The sequence below is a fragment of the Octodon degus genome, unplaced genomic scaffold, assembly GCF_000260255.1.
Source record: "Octodon degus isolate 3935 unplaced genomic scaffold, OctDeg1.0 scaffold00203, whole genome shotgun sequence".
Classification (NCBI taxonomy): Eukaryota; Metazoa; Chordata; class Mammalia; order Rodentia; family Octodontidae; genus Octodon; species Octodon degus.
In genome coordinates this window covers 1,753,215-1,774,738 of record NW_004524779.1, presented here as the reverse complement: position 1 = coordinate 1,774,738, position 21,524 = coordinate 1,753,215, and the positions used below count along the sequence as shown (strand labels likewise).

At 40.9% G+C, this 21,524-nt stretch overlaps 2 protein-coding genes across 5 annotated transcripts in view; one reads left to right on the top strand and one right to left on the bottom strand.

Moving 5' to 3' along the window:
* Fyttd1 (forty-two-three domain containing 1) overlaps nucleotides 1-12,596 on the bottom strand; it is a 31,955-nt gene extending 19,359 nt beyond the window's left edge. The window contains exons 1-2 of one of the 2 annotated variants that reach the window (XM_023704741.1): nucleotides 12,438-12,596; nucleotides 3,894-4,022 (exon numbers count right to left, since the gene is read on the bottom strand). In XM_023704741.1, the coding sequence (XP_023560509.1) occupies nucleotides 3,894-4,022; nucleotides 12,438-12,441 (133 nt within the window). In that variant the 5' untranslated portion in view covers nucleotides 12,442-12,596. Of the gene's footprint in view, nucleotides 1-3,893; nucleotides 4,023-11,551; nucleotides 11,747-12,437 lie in introns of those variants that run through there. The other variant, XM_004644556.2, reaches the window with a different exon arrangement.
* Rubcn (RUN and cysteine rich domain containing beclin 1 interacting protein) overlaps nucleotides 12,216-21,524 on the top strand; it is a 78,939-nt gene continuing 69,630 nt past the window's right edge. For 2 of the 3 annotated variants that reach the window (XM_012517665.2, XM_023704739.1), the window contains exon 1: nucleotides 19,788-20,006. In XM_012517665.2, the coding sequence (XP_012373119.2) occupies nucleotides 19,942-20,006 (65 nt within the window). In that variant the 5' untranslated portion in view covers nucleotides 19,788-19,941. Of the gene's footprint in view, nucleotides 12,309-19,787; nucleotides 20,007-21,524 lie in introns of those variants that run through there. The other variant, XM_004644555.2, reaches the window with a different exon arrangement.

Below are 21,524 nucleotides of genomic sequence, written 5' to 3'. Positions count from 1 at the left end.
GCCAGCCAGCCCCGCCCCCTGGTGGGCTGAGCTGGCCACACACACACACACACAATAAATAAATGTAATAAATAAAAATAAATAAATAAATAAAAATAAAAATAAAAAAAAGAACAACTAAAACCAAAGACAGAAATTTTCACCTTTTTAATTCCTAGCCTAATTCCTTTCATGCATTTCTTTCACACGTACATCATTTGCCTCAATCATTTCAGGAGCCTTTGGAGGGTAACTAAAGTCCTGGGGGTGAAGCGTTTATGAATGGGATTAGTGCTCATGTCAAAGCAATTCCAAAGAGCTCCCTACTCCTTTTTCTGCCATGTGAGGATATCACAACTCATAGTCTGCAAACTAGAAGACAAGACCTTCACTAGAACTTGATCATACTGGCATTCTGATTTAGGTCTCCTAACCTTTGGAAATGAAAACACAATTAAGGTCTTAATATAAAAAGTTTTGGGGGCCAGGGAGATGGCTCAGTGGAATAAGCACTTGCCTGGCAGGCGCAAGGGCCTGAGTTCAATCCCCAGTTCCGCCAAAAAAAATAAAAAAATAAAATAAAGTTTTGATATTATAAACCCCTTAAATCTTGGAGAATCCCTATAGGTGCCCAGAAAACATTTAGTACTGCTATACAGTATTCAATCAATGAAGGCCATCTGGGTTGTTTCTACAAGTATTTATTGAGTGTCTAAAACTATACTTAAGACTAGGCAGTGTGACACAAGCAGGTAATCCCAGCACTCGGGAAGCCGAGGCAGGAGGATCACCAGCTTTGACTACGTAGTGGGTTTAAGGCCAGTCTGGACCATGCTACAAACAAAACAAACAAACAGAAATAAAATTGTATCTCAGGCATAGTTAGAAAACTTCACTTACTCAGCAATCAACAACTATGAGTATCTACCAATATCTCTCTGCTAAGTTGTATTTATATTCTTATCTCAAACTTCCTTACTATTACACTTGCAACTCTAAACCATATTAACATTCCAAATGGCTCTACATATAAAAATTTAAACTCTTTCTAGCCAATCGAAGCGGAAGAAAACTCCGTATCTCTACCCTAACCCCATCACATTTAGGCAGAGAAAGAAACCAAGAACAAGCTCAATCATATGAGATCCTAAGTTGCCCCTAAATATCATTTATCTCAATGCTCAGAAGATAACCCCCATAAAAGGAAAGTTTTTCTTATCCTTTACAGATCAGATAATGTTTCATCTTAAATCACTCCTGAGTTTCTTAGCATAAAATACTTCTGTGAAATCCCACAGAACTATCTGAATTTCTCTGATGATAATTTCTAACACTCTTATCTTTCCTATGTTCTGCTACTAGAAAGTAATTCCTTAAATGGCTGTTATTTTACCTAGGTCCAGAACCTCATCAGTTCAAAGCATTTACCAAGTATTTAAAATACTAGTGAATATTATTTTTGGTGCATATATATATATATATATATATATACGCATACATATATATATATAAAACATAATACGTAAAATGTGGTATATTGTGTAACATTTATAAAACATTTTAAAATATTAATCAACAAAATTACATATTCCTTTGCTATATATAACATAATACGTAAAATGTGGTATATTGTGTAACATTTATAAAACATTTTAAAATATTAATCAACAAAATTATATATTCCTTTGCTATAGCTAAATACCTGCCATAAAATTTCCTAGTTTAGGTTTGGTTATTTGAGAAACTTTTAGAGAATAAATTTTTTTCATAAGGTTTAATGTTGTATTTTTCAGGACAAGGTGGCATATTAGCTGTTAAACACAAAAATAAGCAAGGCATGGTGGCACATGCCTGCAATCCCAGCACTTGGCAGGCTGAGGCCAAAGAATTTTTGTGGCAAGGTACAGGCCAGCCTGGGCTACACAAAGAGTTCTAGGCCACTCTGAACTACAAAACAAGGCTCTGTCTCAAAACCAAACCAAACCAAACTTCCCCAAAACAAAAATAAAACCTACAGAAATGTTTAATGTACTAGAGATACTTTTTGTTTTCTAACATACAGAACAATAATCAACTGAGAACTTAAGATTTGCATTTATTTGAATAGTTCATTCTAAAATACTGATATAATAAAAAAGGTAATCATGTAATAGTGTTATTACTGTCTTTGATCTATTTTAAAACAATTATTAAAACTAAGCTTTCAAATTACTAAAAATAACTATATACTGACAGTTTCAACTCAGAAAGCTGAGGCAGGAAGATTGCCTAAAGTTTGAGGTCAGGCTGGGCTCTTGGACTACCTAAGCAAGACCCTGTCTCAAAAAAACCAAAATAAACCAAACCAAACCAAAAAAGTGAGTTTCAGTTCATACCTAAAGAATTCAACTAGGTATCTATCTTTGGAGGACATGAGAAATTACAAAAGTCAGGGCCAGGGAAATAGCTCAGTGGCATAAGCACCTGCCTGGAAAGCACAAGGTCCTGAGTTCGATTCTACAGTAGAAAAGAAAGAAAGAAAGAAAGAAAGAAAGAAAGAAAGAAAGAAAGAAAGAAAGAAAGTTGAAAGGTCTTGGATGAACAGATAGATGTGAATGTGGAGGTGAGGTTTGGGGAATAGCTCAGTGGTAGAGTATTTATTTAACATAAGAAAGAGCTAGGGTTAGGATCTGTAGAGCATGCACATGCATGCCCCCCCCAATCTGGAGGTAATTTTCCATGTAAAACATAATAGTCCCTACATACTAAAAACCTTCTCATTTAGAAGAGTTTGTTCCCTATAACATTGTAGAAGCAGTAAACATGCCTTAATTTGAATTAAGAGAATTTTCTAATAAATAAAGTTGTCACCAACAATAGAAGTTGTCTTTTGAGGTGGTATTTTTGTCTTTTTTATTTTTTATTTTATTTTTTTTAAACGTGTGTGGTTGATTTATTTCACTTAACATTTGTGTGTTGAAGAATACATGCAGTGTATTATTTGTTGAAAAAAAAAAATAAAAAAATAAAAAAAAAAAAAAAAACATTTGTGTGTGTGTGTGTATGTGTGTTTTGGTGGAACCGGAGATTGAGCTCAGGCCCTTGTGCTTGCTAGGCAAGCGCTTATTCTGAGCTATCTCCCTGGCCCCGTTTTTTATTTTTTTGAGACAGGTTTCATTCTGAAATTGAGGTTGGCCTTGAACTGGAGGCTATCCTCCTGCCTCAGCCTCCCCGGGCTAGGATTACAGGCATGCGTCACCACACCCAGCTTGAGGTAGTAAGTTCTTTCACCGACCTAACCTCTCACTGCTTAACCTAGAGTTCGTTATCCACTAGACAGCCTGTTAACAGAGTATGTTAATGGGAAAGATATAAGACCTCATAATAAGTAATATCTTCTGCAATTTCAGACTATTTGTAAACTGAGATTATTTAAATTTATTTTTAAGACACAGCCTTACTATGTAGCTCAGACTGACCTTAAACTTAAGAGCTATCTTCATGCTGCAGTCTCCCAAATACTGAGATTACAAGCATGTGCCACTAGGTCTGGCAATTTTTAATACACAGTATCATTACCTATTAAGAAGTAGGGGCTGGTGAGATGGCTCAGTGGTCTAAAGCACCTACTTGGAACAAGCTTAACAAAGCACAGGGACTGCGGTTCAATCCCCCAGCACCACATGCCAGCCAGCCCCGCCCCCTGGTGGGCTGAGCTGGCCCCCCCAATAAATAAATAAATAAATGTTTAAAAAAAAAAGAAGTAAAAAAATCCTTCAGAATAGAGGAAGCAGAAATCACAAACAGGTCTATTTTTTTTCCAGGTTTTAAGACTATCTTATAGGCATTAAGTACACTTAACTTAGAACACACAAATAATTTAATAACACACAAATAACTTAGCACTTTATCAAAGCTTACTTTCAAAAACTTACCAGAATTCTGCTGGATTCCCCACCGTACTCTCATCCTGAATTGCCGAGCACTACTTTGTTGGAGTCTTCTATTTAGTCTGGGAAAATTTTGCTTCTTTCCTTCCTTTCGATTCAACTTGATAATTTCATCTACAACAGAGAATGCTATAATTATTTTCATTTTCACTTAATGGCTGGGCTTGGTGGCAAATAATTATAATCCCAGCATTCAGGGCCAAGATGGGATTACCATGAGTTCAAGATCAATCTGGGCTAGGAGTGAGATCAAGGCCAGCCTCAGTCACGTAATTCCTTGTCTTTTTTTTTTTTTTTTTTTTTTTTTTTTTTTGTGGCACCAGGGATTCAACTCAGAACCTTGCGCATATCAGGCAGGTATTTATTTTACTGAGCTATCTCCCTGATCCCATAGTTCCTTTTCTTGACAATTTTTTTTAACTTAATGACTCAATCACTTAGCTCATTTTCTAGTTAAGAAATTACATATGCCAACTTCTTTCCTTCTTTAAAAACACTTTCATGAGAGAATACTAATGACAGGAAGATAAAGTTGAAATCAGCCATTTTACCTGGTGTTTTGAAGAAAAGGTTTTGTTTTGTTTCATTTTGTTTTTTCCTTTGGAGACAAGGTCTCCCTATTCAATTCAAGCTGGCCTTGATCTCACTTTGTAGCCCAGGTTGGTCTCAGACTCACAAAGATCCTCTTGCCTCAGCCTCCTGAGTGTTGGGATTACAGGTGTGTGCCACCACACCTGTCTTTAGGAAAATTTTTGTAGAAAACGCTCAAATCCATAACCCAAAGCATGCCAGGAGTGGTGGTATACATCTAATCCTAGCACTTGGGAGGCTGAGGTAAGAAGAGCCCAAGCCCCACCTGGCTACATAGTAAGTTCAAAGCTAGCCTGAAGTACACAGCAAGACCTTGCCTCAAAACAACAAAAAAGCAAAAAAAAAAAAAGAAACAAAAAAAAAGAAACCAAACAGGTATTAATTAATAATTAATAATAGTGTACTGTTTCTTTAAAAGTTATTTTAGAAGCTACTGAATTCAAATAAACCATTTATACATTAAAATAAAAAAATCAACGAAACAGATCTATCAATACCAACTAATAGGGCCAGGGAGATGGCCCAGTAGAATAAGTGCTTCCCTGGCAAGTGCAAGGGCCTGAGTTCAATCCCCGGTTCTGCAAAAAAAGTAGGCAAAAAGCAGAGGAATACCAACTAATGGTAGAATTCTACTATCTATAGCATTTCTTTCTTTCTTTTTTTTTTTATTATTTATTTATTTTTATTTATTACATTTATTTATTGTGTGTGTGTGTGGCCAGCTCAGCCCACCAGGAGGCGGGGCTGGCTGGCATGTGGTGCTGGGGGATCGAACCACGGTCCCTGTGCTTTGCCAAGCTTGTTTCAAGTAGGTGCTTTAGACCACTGAGCCATCTCTCCAGCCCTATAGCATTTCTTTCTTAGGTGAAAAAAAAAAATGGTTTTTTTGGCCTCATTTCTCTGAAGTGCTAGGATTTCAGTTATGACCCACCACATCTCCCTTCACTGGTGAATGTTAATAAGCAAAAGCTTATTTAAAAAATTAATCATACTGGGGCTGGAGAGATGGCTCAGCGGTCTAAAGCACCTACTTGGAACAAACTAAGCTAAGCAAAGCACAGGGACCGCAGTTCGATCCCCCAGCACCACATGCCAGCCAGCCGCACCCCCTGTTGGGCTGAGCTGGCGCCCCCCCCAAATAAATAAATGTTAAAAAAAAATTAATCATACTAATTTTCTGTATTAACAGAAGTCTCCATTTTTAAAAAGATGACCACCTTTTAGTAAAGCCATAGGCAGTCAGAAAAGTAGGTACATCATTCAATTAAAGCCCACATTTCTGGGCCAGCAAGATACCTCAGAAAACTAAAGCGCCTGCTTAGGCAAGCACAGGGACTTCACTCGATCCCCAGCACCACATGCTGCACCAGCCCCACCCCCAGGACAGGCTGAGCCAAACAGAATCCAGGCGTAATGGTGTATGCCTATAATCTCACGAGTCCAAGCTGTGTAGTGAGACCCTGCAACAACCAAATACATAAAAAATAAAGACCAAATTTCTAAACTCACCTCAATTCAGTAAATATTTGAGTGTATACCTTGTGCAATAAATGTGTAAGACCATGCCATAATGGAAACAAACAAAAGTATAATATAGTCCCTTTTTTCAGTAAGTTTAAAATTATCAATGAGAACATATACAAATAGCAAACATAATTAAATGCCATAATAAAGATAAGAGTATAAAAAATTTTACTGGGTTCTTCTTCTCTAGCAAAGTCATTCAGGGTTATCCTATTTGGATAACTGATAAACATCACAATGTGCAAATTCTACAACAGAACATAAAGAGCCGAAAACTAAATGTACTCAAAATCCAACTTATACATCAGATGGTTAGTAGAAGCCAACAATACTTAATACCCACTTTTCATAGTTCACCATTCATTCTTTTGTTTGATACAGCAAATACATCAAAGAAAATGCACATAACTGAACAACTTCCTAAAAATACTTAATACAATTAAACTGAATGTGGTGGGCCACACCTGTAATTACAGCACTCTTGGGAGGCTGGAGCAGAAATTGTGACCCTCTGCTCCAGTTCAAGCCCAGCCTAGGCAACTTAATGACTTAGTGAGACCCTATTTGAAAATTTTAAAAATGGGAGGTTGAGACAGGAGTATCGCCATGCGTTCTACTATTAGCCTGGGTTACACAATGAGTTTAAGGGCAGCCTAAAATACATCAAGACCCAGTCAAGAAAACAAAACCAGGCCCAGAGTGGTGGCACATTCCTGTAACCCTGTAACATTCCTGTACTATAGAGGCTGAGGCAGGACTACTGTGAGTTTGAAGCCAGCGTTCAAGGCCTGCTTGAAATATACAGAGACCTTGCCTCAAAACAAAGAACAAAAATTTTAAAAAGGCTAGTGATATAACTCAGTGTGAAGACTCTGGTCCAATCCAGAGCACCAAAAAGCAACAACAAAACAAAACACAAAAAACAAAACTATTTTTGTGTGTGAGAGCCTTTATTATATATTCAGGTTGATCTTGAACTCACAATTCTGCTTCAGCTTCTGGAGTACTACAAATACAACAGACTGTAAGATCATTTCTGATATATTACTGCTCTACCTCATCCATATATAATCTTTTAGACTCTTGTCAAGAAATATTCATATAAAATAATTCAGATCTCTCCAGAGTACTTCGTTGTCTTTTTTTTTTCTGTGACAGTTTCTCTGCATAGTTCAGGCTGGTCATGCATTCATTATGTAGCCCAGGCTGGCCTCAAATTCACAGTGATTCTTCTGCCTCAGTCTCTCAAGTGCTGCTATTAAAAGGTATGCACTGCCACGCCCATCTGTTGTCTTCTTAAGGGCAATTACAAAACAAAAAGAATTCACTAAAGTTCAACACAGCTAGAGCTAAAAGCACATGCTTATTATTAGGTAGGCTTAGAGTTTGATCCAGAGAACCACCAAAAAACAAAACAAAACAAAACAAAACAAAAAAATAGTTAAAGCTGCTAGAAGCGCAGCTCAGTGATACAGAGTTTGCTAAGCAAGTGCTAGCCTCTGGGTTTGAACACCCAGTGGTCCCCCCCACCAAAAAAAAAAAAAAACAAGAAAAATAAAAACAGAGACATTATAACTTTTTTTAAAAAGGGTTTCACATATATACAAAAAGGTTCACAAATATCAGTTACATAAATGTTAAATTTTCAATGAGAAGAAAGAGAATAGTTAGGAAGTCAATACTTATGAACTACTATTTTCCTTTAAGAATTTGCTTATTCTCTACTAGAAGCCTAAAATCTTTGAGCCTTGAGTACATCCAAATAATGAATCTGAGTACCATTAATAAAAGAGACAGTACAATTGTGATTAACCAGTTCAACTTTAAAATAAAAGTATATATATAGACTATAATGAAAAAGCTGGGTGTTGGAGGTACATGCATGTAATCTCATAACTTGGGAGGCTGAAACAGGAGGATTGCCTTGAGTTCTAGGCCAGCCTGAATTGCATGACAAGACTATGTCTTTAAAAAAGTGTGTGTGCGTATACATATATACATATTTAATGTGTTGCTACTTTTAAATTATATAGATATAACACAAGCTAAATTATATGATTTATTTATTTATTTGCTCCAAATGTCTTCAGGGCAGGTTTGGCTGGCTTGAGTTGTGAGGATCGAACCACAGCAACCTGAGCCTGACTGCTTTGTTGAAGCAGCCACTTAAAGAACTGAGCTAAGAGGCAGGCCCCCTAAATTATATAATTTAAAAGTAGCAATGCATATTAAATATCAAAGTTTTTCATTTAAAAATGTTAACATCCTCAAACAAGTTAAATTGGCCACTGTGTCAGACAGGAGCCTTCCAAACATTAAAAAAAAAGAAAATATAGGGCTAGGAACATAGCTCAGTGGCATAAGTGCCTGCCTGGCAAGCAGAAGTCCGGAGTTTGATTCCCAGAGAACAAGAAAAAGTAGTAGCTGTCTCCTATCCAAGCAATAGACTTGGGGAAGGAGATCCTTTTCATAACAATAGCACTATAAGCATGATGATGGTGATGGTGATGATGATGATGATGATGATGATGATGATGATGATGATGATGATAATCGGAGTAATACTAGTGACTGTTAACAGGTATTGTTTTTTTTTTTTTTTTTTTTTTTTTTGCGGAACTGGGGATTGAACTCAGGTCCTTGTGCTTGCCAGGGAAGCGCTTATTCCACTGAGCAGTCTCCCCAGGCCCAACAGGTATTGTTCTGATGTGTATTCCATTACTTCTCATATTTTGAAATTTGTATCATTTTTAGTTTTCTTGTTTTTCTGGATTTTTAAATTCTCTTAAAAAAAATTAAAAGCCTGGTGTGGTGGCACACACCTGTAATCCCAGCACTCAGGAGGCTGAGACAGGAGGATTGTCGCCAAGTTTGAGACCAGCCTAGACTGCAAAGTGAGCTCATGGCCAGCCTGAACTGCATATGGAGACTTCGTCTCAAAAAGACTAAATAAATAAAAAATAAAATAATTACTTCTAATAAGAATTCCATGAAGCATATTTTCAAATTAACAAACTTGAGCCACAATGAGGCCAGCTAATAGTAAACTTAGTAGAAATTTCATGACTATTTATATAAACATGGTAAAGTCACAGCTAAAGAGACTCAGAACTTCTGCAAACCTAGTAAAATGAAATATTTACAAACTACAATTGTTGTCTAAAAGATTATTATCTCTGTGTCACCCATCTTTGTATGATTCTTACAAAAGAAAGGCACCTGACAGATTCTTAAGAAAAGAGACTAGCCCCTAATTTCTTTTTGGTGGTACCAGGGACTGAACTTGGGACCCTGTGCTTGCTAGGCAGGTGCTTATTCTACTGAGCTATATCCCCAGCAGCCTCTATTTTAGCTTGCCACAACACCTCATTTCTACCTTGAAGTCACTCCTCAGTTCTCTTGAACATCTCAATTAGCAAACAAAATACACACAGAACAAAACAAAACAAAGAACCCTATAAACATATATATATCCGTTATCAAAATATATGTTTACAATTTTCTTACTACATTGATAGCTTGGGCTTCTAGCTAGACTGAAATCCTAGCTCCCTCACTATCTGGAGCCTAAGTCACCAAGTCTTCCAGGCTAGACTCAAAGCTTGTGCTCCTCTTGCCTCAGCCTTACGTGCTGGAATTACAGGTATGTACTACCATGCTTGGCTGTTCCATGACTAAGTGGCTGTACGACTTTGTGCAAGTTAACTTAAGCTTCAGGTTTCTGTAAAACGGGATCAACAATGGCATATAATTGTGTATGAATGTAACTAAAACGGGATCAACAATGGCATATAATTGTGTATGAATGTAACTAAAACACAGGGCTTACTGTGTTCCAGGTACTGTTTTCACTCTAATACAGCAAACACTATTCTTATGACCTCTTTACAAGAGGCACTAACCAAGTAATTTGCCAAGGTCACAGGACTAGCAAGTACCAGAGCAGGACTCTCATAAGACAGTGCTTCTCTGGATTCCATTTGATCACTAGCAGTACAATCCTTATAGGACTATGAGGATAATTAACACATATAATATGCCCAGTCCAGTGCCTGTGGATAGTAAGCTCTGAATAAATATTCACTACTATACAACTCTGGCTTTTTCAAAAGATTCCTCCTTTCTTTCAAGCTCATTACTGGCTAAGGCAAGACTTGTAGCAATCTATTATTGCTGATAATTCAGTTAACACATTAAGCTCTCATTTGCAGTAATCCTTGAAACCCAGCATTCTGACTTTCAACCCAAAACTCCAGATAAACAACAAAAAAGAGAAAACAAATGAGAATAACAACCAAAAGAGTATTTCTAGGCTGGACATTATCCTAAAGTCTTTGGAATCAGGTTATTTTTCAAATTGCTGAAAAAGGGCAAGCAGAGCTTTCTACATTTAATACCATACCTTAAATGCCAACAAAAAGGAATGACTTTTAGAACTAGAGGCCAAACCCTGAGACTAGCGCGTTGAGAGCACTAGGTCTCAATATTTCAACCTTCTCCTCTGCCTCTTTACATAACCAGCACGAAACCACACCACCTTTCCAGTAAGTGCTGGACCCTCAAGTTTTCCCTAGCTTCTCAGCAATCTAAGTAAATCTCTCCCTCGGTTTTACTGTTTTGTTTTTTAATTTATTTATAACTATGCTGGTAGAAATGTGCCTTTCTAGACACCACCTAATATAGCACATCTGAGCCAGGTTGTAATGGCTTTCATCTGTAAAGTCAGCACTCTGGGAGGCTGAGGCAGGAGGGCTGCAATTCGAGCACAGCCTAAGCAACTCAGATCACGTATCAAAAAAACCCCAAAAACAACAACACCCACAAAACTATAAAAAAGGCAGTGGGTGGAGCTCTGTGCAGAGAGCCTAGGTTCAGCCCCCCCTTATACTCTTTTTCGGGGTGTGGGGGGATACTGAGGATCAAACTCAGGACCTTGCACTTGCCAGGCCGGCACTTATGCCACTGAGCTATCTCCCTGGCCCTCCCCGTACCACTTTGAAAACAAAAACAAAACGCCACTTCTGAAGATGCAGTCCCTCCTGACAGGCAGTCCAAGTTGCGCCCGCACAGGCCCGGGCTCGTTCCCGGGATCTTCACCAATCTAAGACTCGGCCCGGCTTTGGTCTCTCGGAGACCTCTCTCCGGAGAGACGGGATAAACGGACTGTTGCCTCGCTCCTGAGAACGCCCACGGCGGTTCCCAGCGAAACACGTCGAGTCTTCCTCACAAAGAGCCGGGTGGGAAGGCGGTAGGCGCACCTCTAGACCCTCGGCCCGCAGCGTCCCGTCTCGCTAACCCTCCCGAGGCGCGGCCTCAGCTGCAAGGGCCCGAGCCCGCGCCCCAGTCCCGCCCACCAGCAAACTGGCTCCCGGGGCCCCGCGGCCAACGTCCCCTGCTCCGCGGACCGCGCGCCGGCCCCTCCCCCACCCCGGCGCAGGGGGGATTAGAAACTGCTCTAGGAGGATTTTAAACAACTGGCTGTTCCCTGCGCCGCCCGCCCGCCCGCCCGCTCCACCTCAGCCCCTCACCTAGAGACATATCGATTTTATCGAGATTCTCATTGCTGCGGGCCTTCAGGGGTGGCGACGGGCTCGCCCCGGCCCCCACCAACCGGGAACCAAACCGGTTCATGGCTCTGAGACGTACTGAACGGTCAGCCGGTCAGCCGGTAAGGCCGGAGTCACAGGCCCGCCGCCTCCCACTCACGCACGCAGACTGGCCGTACCGCGGGTGCGCGCACGCGCGCTGGAGGCGTCCGCGCGCTCCCAACGGCCGCGGCAGGCGGGGGAGGGGCTACCGAGACGAGCTGCGGGCCAGAGGGGCCGCGCGGAACTCGTGCCCCGCGCTCGCAGCTGACCCGGAACCGCGGCTCCGGGTAACAAGGAGGGTCGCTGTCTCAACTTTCGGCCCCAGTTGGGGGACGTCAGACCTTATCCACCTCAAAATCACATGCCTGAAATGATATAATCTTGCAAGGGGGTCCCTCCTGTTACAGAAAGGTCCCCAGTGCTTCGGTGCACGCGCACCTTGCACACGCTGCTGCAATGCAGCCCCGGACCCTCGCCAGCGCACGATGCAGCGCTGCGTCCCAGCTCCCTTCTCCCTGGCGCGCTCCTCCACCTGCAGCGTCCGAACGCAGGGGCTGCAGTGACTGTTCTTGTGTTATTTGAAAAATCAAAGTACACGGTAACGTTTGCCGTGTCTGCACCACTTCGCTATCTGCTGTCTCAAAACACTGGGCTCGGTCCTAACTACCTTAGTAAGATCTCTTCTTTCCTTGGGAGGGTAAGTACCTTTGCTTATGTAGCTGCGTTTTTCTCTAATTCTTTTGCGTCGGGAACGGATAGGACGATTCGATCTTTTCTCCTAATCATCCTTTTATTAACACTTACTAATATTTGCTGGATTCCTTACCCATTAATAACTACTCCCGCGTTTACAAAGTGTGGTCTTCTGACCTCGTTCTTCCACGAAGCACTTGTGTAGAAGCATTTGGATTACTTCATCTTTTAAAAAGCAAAACCGAGACATTTGCGTGTCAGGGAAGAAAATAGGGGCAGGTACTCTATCCACCTGTACATCTCTGCCACTTTTCTTTCCACTTACTAAAATTTTTTCAGCGCAGAAATGAGCCAGAGCTTTCCGGTGGCCTAAAGCATCTCAAAACCACAGTAGCTGATACTTAATTTAGTCATGTCACAATGTCATGTGGTTTCCAATTTCAGTGACACTTTTTACTATTTTTTGCTTGTGGATCTCATGTCTTAAAATATTTCATACCATGTAGATTGTATTTATTAATAACCTTTTTCCAATTTTTATTAACAAAAACTCAGCAATGCCTCATCTCCCTTGTCTGTGTCTAAATTCAAAGCAAAGGTTTCAGTGACAATTTTGGGGGTCACCTTAATAAAACTACAAGTGCATGTTTTCTATATCTGTAGTACAGGTAGAGGGGCCAGGGAAATAGCTCAGCAGAGTAAGCACTTGCCTGGCAAGTACAAGGTCCTGAGTTTGATCCCTGATACCGAAAAAAAAAAAAAAAGTGTAGTTCAGGTAGAACTCAGAGGCACCCGACTGAGTTATGTTTCCAGCTAAACAAAGAACCATGACTTCCTTTTTATTCTTTTGGAAATGTATGATTGTATTAGACTTTTGGAAATATTACAAGTAATCTCCTTATTCTCTCAGGTCAAGTTGATAGATATTCTTCCCTATGACAAAAATATAACCATATACAAAGAGTGGATTGGTCTAGGACACACCTATCAGAGGGTACAAAAAACTAATGGTGGAGGAAAGTTTGAACTGAGATAGACCCAGAAGCAATAGCTGGCATGTGAAGAATAGCATGTATGTCCTTGGCACAAGGTTCTTTATTTTATTATTCCACCCTGAGGCCTCCACCCTTCTCTGGGCTGCTAATAACTAGGGAAACTGGGTTATAGAGATAAAAATCATTAAGAAACTTGATGGTAACTTTTTCACTTGCTTTAATCATTCACTAGGTGATCTTGGGAGAGTCTCTAGGCCTTATACTCATCTTTAAAATATGAAAGTACTAACATGAAGTACATAAATTGTCCTAACTTTATCTCCGCGATTCCTTACAGTTCTAAAAATCCCTGTACACAAGACATTCTTGTGGACATTTGTCTTTTCTCACTAAAAGTAACTTCCACCATCACTGTCCATTTGTAGGAGTAAATCACAGAAAGGAATATTAGGTTAGGTCCCTAACTTAATGTAAGAAAATTAATGTGCAGTATTTAGAGTCTGGAAGTACTCTGTCCTTTAGGTTTTTATAGGGCAGGCAAAAAAAAAAAAAAAGCCAAATATATAGAATCTTCCCTGTCGCAAATATAATAAAGATTCTCTCCTATTCTGTTCTTCTTTCCACAAATAAAGCCCTCTTTCCTAGCTCAGTGATAGTGAACCCTTTAGAGACAGAGTGCTTCAAACTCACTTTTTCTTTTTTAATCTCAGTGCTAATACTGCCATTAAACCTGAATACTGAGGTTTTAGCTTAGAAAACAAAACAAAACAAAACAGCTCATACATTAACTGCTAGCTCCTTATTTTTAAAGGGACATGCCCCAGTATTTCATTAGGCAATCCTTTCTATTATGTTTTAGAGTTTCATGTGTCCCCCAGGATGGAGGGTCTCAGAGTAATTTCCCACATTCCAAAGGGAAAAGATGTGTGAAGCATTGTGGACAATAATGAGTCTGTAGATCGAACTCAGACACAAAACAAAATAGCAACCTGAGAATCATGCAGCAAAAACAAGAAGACAAGCCAAGAAATCAGAATTGGGATGTGTCCAAGAAACTTAGCTGTCAGCAGCTATAGAGGGACAAATAAAAGGTCAACTCTGGAGTTTTCTGGGGCATGAGGGTCAGCTCTTCACTTAATCATGTGTACATTGAGCATCAGGCATGGTAATAGGCCCTTGGGGTGGAACAGTAAGGAAGACAGAGGATGCCTCTCTTTTCACTTGGCTTGCAGAGCAAAATGTATTTTCTGAGCACCTACTATGAATAAGGCACTATGCTGGACACTGAGCAGACAGCCTTTGCCAGGGGTACAGAAATTCAACAGCTGCGTCTAAGTAAAAATAAACAGAACCCAAGCAGCATCCTCTTTTAGAGGCTTTTATTTCATAGAATATAGGTAAGACAAGATCTAGGGTGGCCAAGAAAAATACAGAGCCAGTGAAATTTGGATTTCAGGTAAACAACAAACAATTGTTCAGTGTATTCAGCAAGTTTCAGATAAACAGCAATTTAAAAAATATAGTTTCATGTAACGTTTAGGAACTACTGAATGTTTCATGTAACATTTAGGAATTACTAAACATATTAAATAATTGTTCATTTATATAAAATTCAAGTTGAAGTAGGAGTCATATATACTAAATCTGTCAATCTTAACAACTTCATACTTTCCTATTAATGCTTCCTGACTCTTCACAATGTACATTCTCAAAGGTAAGCACAACTGTTATTCATTTCACTCTTTAATCATTTTTATGAGTTAAATGTATCTTTTGGGCCTGGGGAGATGGCTCAGTGGAATAAGTGCTTCCCTGGCAAGTGCAAGGGCCTGAGTTCAATCCCCGGTTCCAAAAAAAAAAAAAAAAAAAAAAAAAAAAGTATCTTTTAAGTCTCTTTTCTCAATTTTATTGAGATGAAATTTATAAATAAAAGATATCTCATAGTGTGGAGCTTACATAGATGTGCAGTATATGTATTTATGAATACAACATCACAACCAGAATAATAAATATATCTATTATTCTCAAAAGTTTTCTTGTGCTTCTTTGTAATCCTTCTCGTCTACTGCATAGGCAATCACTGATCTGCTTTCTGTCATTATGGATTAATTTGCATTTTCTAGACATTTATATGAATGGAAGAACACTCTAAGGTGAACTACCATGTTTCTAATTCTCATGCCTTTTTTCTTTTTCTTACCTTGTTGCACTGAGTGAGGACTCTAATATCATGTTTAATCAGTGAAGAAAGTGAATGCTCTGCTTATAAGCCTGGAGGAAAAGCACATTCTTGAACCTTCAAGTATGATAGACATTTTTAGATGCCCTTTATTGGGTTGAGGAGGTGCTCTTCTCATGGATTTTGCAGTTTTTATTATGAACAAATTTTGAACTTTTATCCTTCTGCTGCATCTGTTGAGATGATCAAATGGTTTTCTTTTTGTATTTCCTAGTATAATGAATTGCATTGAATGTTGCATTTTGAGATAAACCTACTTGGTTGTGGTATGTCATCCTTTTTATATATTGTATATAATTTGCTAATATTTTATCAAGGATTTTGTCTTTTTAAAGTGATATTGGTATATAACTTCTTTTTCTTGTAATGTCTTTGATTTCTGCTTTTCAGAAAAGGAATTTGAGAACTCAAATTTTGACATGTATTTTTCTCGTTTAAGGGAGTGGTATAATTTGTATTACATATAGGAATAATATGTATTTGTTAGGCGTAATAACTACTTATTAAGCAGGGTGTGATGGTGCACACCTATAATCCCAGCACTTGGGAGGTTGAGGTACAAGGATCACTGTGAATTTGAGGCCAGCCTGGGCTACATAGTGAGTTCAAGGCCCTGTCTCAAAAATAATACCAGGATATAATAATCACTTATAAATTATACCAAGTTCCCTTGAGTTACTTAGATATACAAGTTTTCTTTTCTTTTTTTTTGAGTTATTCTCATTCTACCTTTCTTGCCAGTGTTTTCTGCTGTATGAACTGTTTTTTGTGGGTGTTTTGCCATTTTTCTGTAACTTTTTATTTTTTGTTTTTGTTTTCGCACTGGGGATTGAACCTTGTGCTTGCCAGACAGGCACTTGTGCCTCTGAGCTATCTCCCCGGCTGTAACTTTTTATTCTTCCTATATTTTGCTCTTTTTGTTTGTTCTAACCATTGGTGTTTTAGTCTTCTGTCTTTTACTCTCTGCTTTCATTCATTTATTCATTCAGCAAATAAGAGTTTTTCTATATACAAGATAGTACTGTGGTAGAGGCTGAAGGTACAACAGAGATGCTGACAGACACAGTAGTAAGTATAGCTGATACCTTAGGACTCAGAAGCTCTGGATGAACCCGCCCACCCACCCAGGTGCCTAGTGTAAAGGACCATTACTGCTCCAAGTCCCTGGCCATCCATTTTCATGGGGTTGGAAACCTTCTCTGGGAAACAAGAATAGGAAGAACTCTTCCTGGACTCAAGGCCTGGATCTCTCAGCTCACACCTTAAATGGTTTTGCCTTTCCTGAGGGTTCTTCATCACTAGGATCTAGATCCACTCACTGAATGACCTTGTAGAATTTTCCAAAGCTAAACACATTTACATAAACCACAGTCTCCCCCCTAGTTGGGTAAGAATTTCTTTCTTTTAAAAAGCTATCCTCAATTTGTACTAAACAGAGTGATGAGCTAGGAAGCCTGTGAGGCCAGCTTGTTTGTAGTCGCCGGGCTGCCCGTTCTTCTCCTCCCTGCTGCTCGTTTTGCTGCTCAGCCTCCCAGCTCTGGGATGCAGAGCCTAGTCCTGCTGAACACTAGTTTCCTTCTCTCACCTCCACAGTGAATCCATTCTCCAGGCCCAGCTTCATCCCGCTAGACATACGGGAGCTAGTGCAGGGTAAAATTAAACATTCCTATACTGTTGAAGTGTTGTGGAATCCAGAAATAAGTTCTCAATTTCATATTAGAAATTCTGAACTGATATCCTGGCAATTAATTGTAGGCTGACAGTAAACTTTCCTAGCCGGACTTGGTGGCACACACCTGCCTCAGCCTTCTGAGTACTGGGATTACAGGCGTGTGTGTAATGTACATTATGATCATGTTATACTCATTTAAGATCATATTGTATGCCCCAAAGCAGAAGGTAGTGAAGTCCTGATGACTAACATTGTCCTTTTCTTAAAAAGTGTAATCCTTTGATAGGAAATATAAGAAAGATTGAACAAAGAGTATTTTTATGTAAAAAAAAAAGATAATTTTCATTAAAAGGCTGATGTCAATTCACAAAGCAGTGTTCACAATTTGAAAATTCCTAAAATCATGTTATATTTGAGTCACTAATTCATGGAGTTCTCTGATTCCTTCCTCTCTCTCACTTGCTGTTTCCAGTACTTCATGGACTGATGAGTGATGCTGATCCTATTACCTTAATATTGTTGTAATTTTTTTATTCAATTTTTTTTTTTGTACCAGAAATCAAACCCAGGACCTTGACTTGCCAGGCAGGCATGTATGCCACTGAGCTATGTCCCTGCCCCTTTTGCTTCAATTTTTTGAGACGGTAACCCAGGATAGTTTCAAACTTGCAGTGGTCCTCCTGCCTTAGTTTTTTTTTTTTCTTTTTTTAATTTATTTGTTTATGTGTGTGTGTGTGTGTGGCCAGCTCAGCCGGCCTGGAGGCGGGACTGGCTGGCATGTGGTGCTGGGGGATTGAACCGCGGTCCCTGTGCTTTGCTAAGCTTGTTCTAAGTAGGTGCTTTAGACCACTGAGCCATCTCACCAGCACCCCCTGCCTCAGTTTCTCATGTGCTGTGATTACAAGTGTGTGCCACCATGTCTGGATTTTTGTTGTAATCCCAATCTCCTTGTTCTTATAGCCACTGCTCTGCTTTAGGACTGAGCTTGCAAACTAGCAACTCAGTCACTTCTTCCTGCTTATAGACAGTTTTGTTTGGCCTGTATGATGTTTAACTATTTCAGAGACAAGGTTACACTATGAACCCCAGGCTGGCCTCAAATTTGCAATGATCTTCTTAGCCTCTTAAGTGCTGTGATTACAGGTATGCACCACCACATCCAACTAAGTTATTTTAAAAATTTGTTACCAATATTTAATAAAGTGGAAACTATACTTGTAAGTGTAGATTTCAGCTTCTTTTAATTTTTGTCTTTTTGAGACAGGGTCTTGCTATGCAGCTCAGGCTGGCCTTGAGCTCACTTTGTCACCCAGGCTGGTCTCAAATTTGCAATGATTCTCCTACCTCTATTTCCCAAATGCTGGAACTATAGGCATGCATCACCATGCCTGGCCTTCAGCTTCTTTTAAAGCTCAGAGCATCTTGTAATCCTAGGCCCTGTGTTCCTATTTGCTAACATTTCAGTTAAAACTAACGTGAGATTTCCTTTCTTGGGCAAGGCCTGAGATAGCCAGCTGAGATTTTTTGCCACTCTGTTGTTTCTTACAATGCCTGTTCTGACTCTTCTAAGGACTTTGTCTGTTCTTCCAACCTTACCTCTAACATAAACATAACCCATCTCCCCTCTAGTGTCAAAGTCAAATTTCTAAGCAGTTGTGATCAAACCACTCGATTTGTAGATTCTTGATATGTTGTATTCAGGATAAAATGCAAACACCTTAAAATGGCACTTAGTACCTCTGTCTGCTTGCATCAGAATGCACACACCATTCTGTCCCCCACCCCTTTCCAGTTTTGCTTACTACTCAAAACCAGCAGTTCCCAAATGAGCAACTTCCTTGTGTTTGCCTGAGCTGTTCTCTTCCCTTTTCCTCTTGATTAACTCATACTTATCCTTAAAAACTGTACTCTGACATTAATCCTCTAGAAAGCCTTTCCCTTATGATGTGGTCTTGGGATGGAACCTAGGGCCTTCGCACTGAGCTACAAACCCAGCTCCTTCTCCCTCCTCTCCCTCCCCCTCCTCTCCCCTCCTCCCGCCTCTCCCCTCCCTCCTGTCTCTCTCTTTTTTACTTTGAAAAAGGTCCCCTTAAAGTCACCACACTGCCCAGGCTGGGATCGAACATGCTTTCTTCGTTCAGTCTCCCAGGGTGCCAGGAGTTCTGGATTTAGCCGCCATGCCTGGCTACTCCACTCTCCTTTTGAGATCCCAAGTAACTGTGCCCTTCAGAATTTGTGAACTCTTCATTTAAATGCCTGAGTGGCCAAATACGATCAACTAGTGTTAAACTAGGGGTGGGGTGAAGCGGGGGCTAATCAGAATTGTATTACACCAGCATTATTTCCAAGTTTACACCTCCGGATCTGGTTCTTGCTGGGACGTGCGATAATGGTGCGCTAGGAACCACACAGACTCGGATTCCGCCCATCGAAAACCCGTCACGCATGCCCCCGAGGACCACAGGCCCCTGCGAACGCGGACTCTGATTGGTTGGAGCGGTGCATGCCGGGGAGCGCCCTGGTCCCGACGGGCTTTTGGGAGTTGTAGTTCCCGGAGCCGGAAATGGAATGGCAGGAATAGAAACCGCAACTGGTGCAGCCGTCACTGACGCGGCTGACGCCTGGGTGTAGCGCATCCTTCGGAGCCCACCAGTCCTGGGTGCCGCCTCTGTTTCCTGGCGGGCGAAGCAATAGGGTCGCCTCTCAGCCAGGAGCGACCTCGCAGCGCCAAATGCGGCCGGACGGCGCGGGAATGGATCTGGGCGGCTGCGAAGAGAGCCTGCCGGAGGAGAGCAGGTGGGCAGCCAGGGCGCGGGGAACGCGGCAGCCGGGAGCCGCGGGGGTGGGGAGAAGCATCAGAAGCGAAGAGCTGCTGGTGGCCGCTGCTGGGGGACTCCTTGGGAGAGGAATTCCAAGAGGAGTGCCAGATAGAGCGTGGAGAGGTCGGGAGTAGGAAAGGCCAGGCAGGAGGAGCAGTATTCATGTAGGGTAAGGAAGCATGACAGGGTGACACTCAGATCCTAGGCTGCTGGGGAGGAGGCGGCGAATAGTCAGGGTGCCGTTTTACGATTCTTACGGGCTGGGCCGCACTCTGTAGAAAGGAACCTAAGACAGGGCTAGTGCCCTGGCTGCAACTTGCGGCGACAGCACGCAGGGCCAATATGAAGAAGATGACGTTGTAAGCATTTGTAAGAATAAAGGTGAGCGCTTAGGAGTGGTGTAAGAATAAGGTGAGGAGGCAAGGAGGAGTGTGGGAAAGGAGGCAGGAGGACCTGTGGGTGAAAAGCGAGTTTGTTTCGACAGTTCGCACAAGAATTGTGAGCCTATCCTTTGTCAATGCTGAGTCCCTGTTTGAATGGCAGGATCTTTCTGTCATTTCCTTTTCATCTTCAGACCTTTCACTTTCTTCCCCACAATGCAGACTAAGCAAGTTCACACTTACATGGAACTATTATTGTCAGAAAGTCAGAATCTTCTAGAAATCAAGAGCGTGTGTGTGTGTGTGTGTGTGTGTGTTTTGCTGGGAATGGAACCCAGGGCTTTATGATTAATTAGAGTCTGTTTAGGGTTTGCTTCATTAATAGCTGGTCACAGGGCGGAGGGGTGTCTTAGAGGTAGAGCACCAGCTTATCTTGCAGGAAGCTCTGGGTTCCAACCCCAGCACTGCAATAGCAACAAAAATTGGTCTTAACCTCTCTTGAAGGCTGGGATGGCAGGTTATAGTGTTGCAGGCAGTCTGAGTTAGATAGAAAATTGCAGGCAGTCAGACAGGATCAGGCCCTTGAAGGAAGTAACAACCAGGCACCTTACAACTGTGGGAAGGATGGAGGCCCCTGCTGTAAATCGAACCTAAGGACTAGCATCCAGGGTTTATCATTACTCAGGAAGAATTATGATCTGAAGGCCTCCTGATAAGGTCCTGTTTTACATTCATGCCCGCTTGCTGCGTGACTCGCTACCCCATTTGGTCCTGGGCCTAATCAATTTTACCTGAGCAAATGGTGCTTGTAATCCCATTTGTTGAGCATAGTTTAGTCCCACCCTGCATCCGCCTAAGCGAGACCCCTCTGTCTCTACCTCAGCCCGGCATGGTTTTGCCCTATAAAGGTAACTTGGAAGAGGCAGCTTCCTGGGCAACCCACTAGGGTCCCCCTTCTGTCCCTCTCCAACAGAAGCTTTCCTTTCCAATAAAATTTTACCCTCAACCTGCGTTTGTTCCTAAAATTCATTCTTCAATTTTAGAAAACACCACCTCATCCAGACCAGGTTGGGAGTTTCATTTCCCTATATCAGTAGCAGGAATGTGATTTAAAG